General features: G+C 39.6%; 1 protein-coding gene across 3 annotated transcripts in view; it reads right to left on the reverse strand.

Annotated features, from left to right (window-relative positions):
- Positions 1 to 6,814, reverse strand: part of LOC126392747 (uncharacterized) — a 52,883-nt gene that overhangs the window by 9,910 nt on the left and 36,159 nt on the right. Inside the window, exons 2-6 of one of the 3 annotated variants that reach the window (XM_050048348.1) lie at positions 1,536 to 1,732; positions 1,334 to 1,444; positions 843 to 911; positions 535 to 642; positions 67 to 301 (exon numbers count right to left, since the gene is read on the reverse strand). In XM_050048348.1, the coding sequence (XP_049904305.1) occupies positions 207 to 301; positions 535 to 642; positions 843 to 911; positions 1,334 to 1,444; positions 1,536 to 1,732 (580 nt within the window). In that variant the 3' untranslated portion in view covers positions 67 to 206. Of the gene's footprint in view, positions 1 to 64; positions 302 to 534; positions 643 to 842; positions 912 to 1,333; positions 1,445 to 1,535; positions 1,733 to 6,814 lie in introns of all 3 variants that reach the window. The other 2 variants (XM_050048349.1, XM_050048347.1) reach the window with 2 other exon arrangements.

Here is a 6,814-nt window from a genome sequence, read left to right on the forward strand (position 1 = left end):
TTTGGGATTCTTATTTACCCCCCCCCCCCCCCACCCACCCACACACACACACACACACACACACACCATCTACAGTAGGAGCCACATAAAAGTTTCCATCCCAGCTGGCTGCCAGCAGACTCCCAGTGAAGTCCCAGCGGCTGGAGTGACCCCCTCCTTCTCCTGGGTGTGACTAGTTTTTACTGTAACTCCACCCATTCAATCAATTACAGGATAAGACCAGGAGATGGTGCTTCTCTCACAGAAGACAGTACATATTGCCCACAGTCATTCTGATGTTTTGTGAATTTCCATTCACCGCCTGTAAAAGACATAATTTGGTGGGAGTGTAAAAGACACGAGTGTATGTTACAATTTATTATATAATCTAATCCTTATTACATATTCTAATCCCTATTATATTTATTAACAGTAGTAGTATCATCATCATTATTCTATTTTATTGTTTCGAATCTTTATCAAACCTGTTGTCATAACTACGGACATAACGGGAGAAAGTAACGGACGTAGAGAGTACACTGACTTCATACTAACCTTTTGGTCGAACACTTTGCTGAGAGCGAGATGATGCGACAGATGCGTCAGAGCCAACTGGTACCTTATTTGGAGGAACTGGCAGCTCTGGCTCTGGACTAAAGCAGCCTAAAGAAAACAGTGATTAACACCCGATTTTTGACTGTATATAGACTCATCACCTGCCTTCAGCTGCATTGTACGTGAAACTTAGAAGTTGCTATATTCCTAGTCAATATTGCTCCTGTCACTGGCATTAGCTTACACAGTCAATCACAATCAAGTGGGACTGAAGGAACTGCCAACGTCGAGTGGTAGGGGGAACAAACCTTGATCATATTCATCTAGGTCATCTTCATGTTGCACATCCAGTTCACCCTCACTGCCGCCATTATCACCTAATTGAGACACAAATATTGGCAAGAAAAATCTGTTGAACATAGTTTTGTTGATTTTTTATTTATTTATTTTTTGCCTAGAGTTGGTATACAGACCTGACAGTAGCCCCATCACAATTATTAATTGCCTGATTGCAGTTTTGTGAGTCAATCGTCATACTCGTTTCCACGTTGAAAAATATTCAAATGTTCCCAAAAAAAGGGAAAGCGGCAATAACAAATCTACAAGCTCACAGCAAGTCATATCAAGAGCTTGTAGATCGTCTATTTTCACATTTTTAATATGAAATTTTAAGTAATGTAAGAAGTTTGATTTTATATTTATATTTAATCGTTATTCAGTTATTCGAGTGACAATCAATCGTCAAGTAAGCGTTAAAAATCAGTGAAGATTGACAACTGCAAAGTTAAAAAGAAAATACCTGTAATGCAGTCTTGATAACTCCTTTTTATCTTCGGTCTTTTTGCTTTAGGTGAATCAGCAACTTCTGCAGAACTGGTTAGATCATGATCCTCACATTCTTGGAAGTTATCTATCAATCAAACAGCACAAAGGTTGTCAATGCATAACATATGGCACGTTAATGTAGACAAAAAATTCACATAATAGATACAACTACCAACCTGATCGCATCTTCACTTTGATTAGGGGAAACTTTCGCCAACCGTCTTTTGGTTTGCGCCATTCCTCAAGGTGTTTTACTGCATTACTGACACATGGCCAAAACATGATTTTAGCTTCCATGTCCACCCAGGTGTCCGGCGCTGTCCCTTCCTCCTGGCGCTTCTTTTCCTGCCATACTGCCCTTACCCAAGACATCCTAAAACAAAACACACACACACACAATAACAAATAAATTACTAAAGGGTCTCTAAAATTGACCACCCTATGCTGCAATAGACTCATGCTTCCCAGCAAGGCAAATTCACTAGCAATTTTCACCTATATAAAATCATTTTAATTTTGTATTTGTACTTTCCCCCTGCCAGGCGACCTGAAATATTCCAATTTACATTGGAAATATTTTGGAATGTTAAGAATGATGCCTTATGGCATTGGTAAAGTCCCTGCCCACTACCACGGAGGCTGTCGGTTCAAATCCTCCGTGGCGTATCCGGCTTTGTCGGGCGTCTATACCAGGTTTCTCAAAGTGGATGCCGTGGCCCCCTAGGGTCCCTTGACGCAAGTCCAGGGGTGCCTCAGGATACTTTGATATTTGTAATGTATCAATGTCACTTCATTTTAACCATATTTGCTCTCTATACTTGGACCCGAGTAGAACTGTACTTGGTGCGTCCTTTTTCAGCCTACAGTACACCAAGTCTCTTCACCAAAAATAGCAAATCTACAACCTCATGTGTCACAACATGAATGTTCCACCCAAAATAGGAATGCTGGGGTTTAAGTGCAACTCCAAGTATAACTGTTATTTTCAGTCTGTCCTAATGGAAACAAATATTCTCTCCAGTTTTCCTCATTGCATACTGTATCTTTGGGGGAAGACTTACATATTTATGTACCATTAATATGACAAAAGGTGCTATAAAGTAACAATGTAATTCAGGGGTAATTCAGGGGGGAAAAATGCATTTACAGGGGTGACCTGAGCCCAAAAACTATGAGAACCACTGGTCTATACGGACACAATCCAGGCAGGGAGGGTTATATAGGTCATTGCATGTACGTTTCAACCTTGCAGTCTTCAGTCATAAAAATGCAGTTTAGACTATTACTACAAAGTAAATAGTAATCACCCTTTGTTAGCGGTGTCGCTCCAAGCTGTGCAGTAAAGGTATAAGCACATATACTGTCTGATAGGGTAGACAAGCCACTTTACGATCCATTTCTCCCACTTGAACAAGCCTGTGCCATTTCCGGACTTTCTCTAAGTTCCTGACGAATGCCACATTGATGAGCTTTGACTGACAAGGCACAGTAAAAAAGTCTTCCAGATCTTCTTGTGCTATGACATGGCACATGAAACTGTCATCACGCTTTTCTTGTACAAATGCAAAGTTCTCATTGTGCAAGAGGAAACACCCATTTTTTTCATTTGCTGCGACAAAATGCCAACTCTTGTCCGTCTTCTTTCTGTGGCTCTCGGCACTCTCTTGTTCAATAAGTCTCTTTGCGACTTGACCGATGGGATTCCTAGCATTTCTTACCATTTTTTTCACAATTTGAAGATGATTCTCAAAAGGAAATACGGATATGTCGTTAAGAGAACACTGGTAATATCTGGAGTCATCTGACAAATGTCTCAAGCCATGGACATTATACACCACAAAAGCTGGTGTGTATATACGCTTTCATCTGTCTACAAAATTGCTTAAAAGGTCTGTTGCATATTTCATGTAAGCAGCACGCTTCTTCTCAGATGAGTCCAGAAGTATTGACACAGCTACTGTCAAGCAGAGAAAGTGTTTATATACTTTCTTGTGCAACACCTTTTTCAACACTACAGGTCCAGTGTACAGAAGGAACTGTCGAAGCTCTGCTGCTTTCCACCGATCCAACTCTGTTAGGGGTCTTGGCTGCTGAGCAAATTCACTTGGCAGCTTGCCAGATAAAGACACAAGTTGAGTTGAAATTGCCCCTATTTGTGCAGACACACGAGATGCATGTAGTCTAGAGGAAAGCCTGTGACACATCCCATCCCTATCCCATCCCTATCTTAAGCAAAGGGGATACCCCAACCTGATGATCAACATAAAGTCCATTTGCAAAGTCCTCATCAGTCCTTAAAGGATAGTCTCCTATGTACACAACTCTTTTGTCCTTGTACTCTCCTTTAATGATGCATCTTTCACAACTGTCATATCCAGTGTGTCCTTTTATATTTTTCAAAAATGCTCGAGCTGGAGCATCACAAACGAAGGCTTTGATGCTCACATGGATTTTTTTACCATTTACACTGATTTGCTCCATCTGTAGTTTTGTATATTCGGCTAAAAAGTCTTCAAGAAAATCGTCAACTGAGTTTGGTTTAGATTTACCATAAAAAAGTGCAACTATAAAGGGTTCAAAGTCACTGAAAGAGCACATGATTGGCCAAAACTGGTCAGTAGATGACTTAAAAGTATTAACTCCATTAACGTTAACTATCAGGCGGACACAGTTCCCACTTTCCAAAAAGTTGTGGTTCTGGGTGAGAATTTTCACAACAGAGGATGCAATCCCAAAGTATAAGTACTGTCCACCACACTTTTCCTGTGTCTGTATTTGACGAGGTGTGTTCAGTAATGTCCTGGAATCCTTTGGTACTTCTAAACCTTCATCCCTCAATATACCAAGCAATTCGTTAATTTGGGTTCTTCCACATTTACTTCTTGTAGCCCAGGAAGCAAGCTTTTCTTGAAAGGTTTCCTCATCTTCTTTTTTAGACTCAAATCCTTGTTCAGAATCTAAACCTTGTTCATAATCAGTAGAACTTGATGCATATTCTCTGTAACCAAAATCTGAATCTGTATCATGAAGTTCATCCGATTCTTCTCCTGAAGTACCGTTTCCCTCCTCTGTTAAATCTACATCACGCTGACTAGGCTCCCCGGGTAAATCTACATCAGGCAGAGACACTATCTTCGGTAGGACCATCACACTGTTTGGGATCCAAGTCGTCAGGGCCACTATCTTCACTGCTAGAGTCCAGTGCAATTGCGGCAGCATTTTTACGATGCCTTCGCCATAGCTTCAAATAGTTACTAGTCATGATGTACAAAAATAGGAAGGTCTGTCCACGACTGTGAGAAGTTGAGAAATGTAGCCTGGTCCTAAAGTATAAAAAAAAAGAAAATCTTAACACATAGGCCTACTGTGTTTAACTCAGAGAATATAAATATAACCAGAATAAAATCAATTTAAACTCAGTAGGATATTTTGTCGATACCTGTCTTGATCTGCTCTCAGGAGTATACTGTATATCCGCTGCTGCACCAGTCAACTCAGAAACATAGGCCAGTCCTAGAAGTATGAAAAAACGAAAATCTTAAAACACATATAGGCCTACTGTGTTTAACTCCAAGTACATGAATATACCCAAAATACAATTAATTTAAATGTAGGTTTGCCCAAAATGGGAGGTCAATGGCTGGGTTTACATACTAACAGCTACATTTGTATTCAGAATGAGTGCTCATTCAGAATAAAAATGCTTATGTAAACGCCTCAATTTATTCCATTCCATTCCGGTCTGAATTAATTTTCATTCTGGTTTGGAGAGGTGGTATATACCATTTGAATCGGTATATTTACCATATAAACACTTTATCCTGAACGCTATCCTGTTTGGAACACCGGAATGGAATGGAATAAATTGAGTGTTTACATGAGCATTTTTATTCTGAATGAGCACTCATTCTGAATACAAGTGGAATATATCTGTCCATGTAAACAGTTGGGTATGAATCTCTGTTCAGAATGAATTCATTCTGAATGAATAAATATTGTCCATGTAACCGCAGCCACTGTGGTTTTGGACCACAATGGAAACAAGCCCTCAGTGCGTTTTGTGTGTTAACAGCACAGTGGTTTTCAACCAGTGGTCCTTGGAGGGATTCCAGGTGGTCCCCAGATAAATGGAGAGTTGGTAACCAATAGATATTTAAATCGTGTAAAATGAAACCAAATGGACCGTAAGGGCCCCTTTGGTTTTTTTACACTCTCAAGAGTTAAATTCTTGTTAAACATCTGCATTACTTAATTTACAATAAGTCTACACAATTTCCTGTCATCTCTCCTGTGGCAGTGGTTCTCAACCTGTGGGTCAGGACCCCCAGGGGGGTCCCCACATGATTATGGGGGGGGGTCCCCCAATGACAGTGAGGTGATAATTTAAGGACTTGTAAAACCCTCAAAGAATAAGACCATTACTGCATCAAAAGTAATCAACAAACTATGCTAAAAAACATTGGCCAAATTGTCAATATAGGAAAAGGGCAAAAATTGTGAAAATAGCCTATCTGCAGGCTCACAATGTAAGCTAGTAGATCTGCTATTTTCAGAATATTTATCTGTGGAACAGAGTCAAACAAACTGGGGGGTCCCCAGTTCAAATATGATTATTTTGGGAGGTCATGGCCTGAAAAGGTTAAGAACCACTGGACTATGGTACCATCATCAATACAGCATGGAATTGTGGACAAAATCTTATCCAACAATAACAAAATATTCTTTTGTTTTAGGTCTGAGAGGCTAAATGTCATCAAATAGTGGATCCGTGGCTCAAATGCCCAATAAATAATGGGCCTTGATATGAAAAAGGTTGAAAACCACTATTTTAGCATTATTGTACAACTGCACTTTTTCTTTTTGCAAACTGTTAACAAAGTATTCAATTGATCAATGTCTCCAGTGAGCCATCATGCACAATGCAGCACCCTACAAGTAACCTTCATTAGTGTCATTGGTACCACCTGACAAAATGCACACGCCGTGCCAAATTATGCAATTAATTAAGTAGTTAGGTGCTAGTTGGGTAAACTATAACGACCATCAGCACATATACGTATGTTTTATATACGCAATTTTAATCTGTGTAGAAGACAGGCACCCACCTACCACACACTGACGGCCGTTCGCACTTTCATATCGCTTGTTTTAACAGGGATACAAATTATCGATTAATTCATTAATCGTTAGTTGATTGATCGATTAACGATTAATTGATAAGCAGCGATTTTTCCTGAGAACCTAAATTTCACGATGAAAAATGTGTAAGGAACACATTATTTAACCCTTAAATACACCACGTTCCAAATTATTATGCAAATTGTATTTAAGTGTCATAAAGATTAAATTTTTTGTTTTTCAATTAAACTCATGGATGGTATTGTGTCTCAGGGTTCTTTGGATCACTGAAATCAATCTCAGACACCTGTCATAATTAGTTGGCCAGGTGAGCCCA

This window comes from Epinephelus moara, chromosome 7 (assembly GCF_006386435.1).
Source record: "Epinephelus moara isolate mb chromosome 7, YSFRI_EMoa_1.0, whole genome shotgun sequence".
In the NCBI taxonomy this organism is placed as follows: domain Eukaryota; kingdom Metazoa; phylum Chordata; class Actinopteri; order Perciformes; family Serranidae; genus Epinephelus; species Epinephelus moara.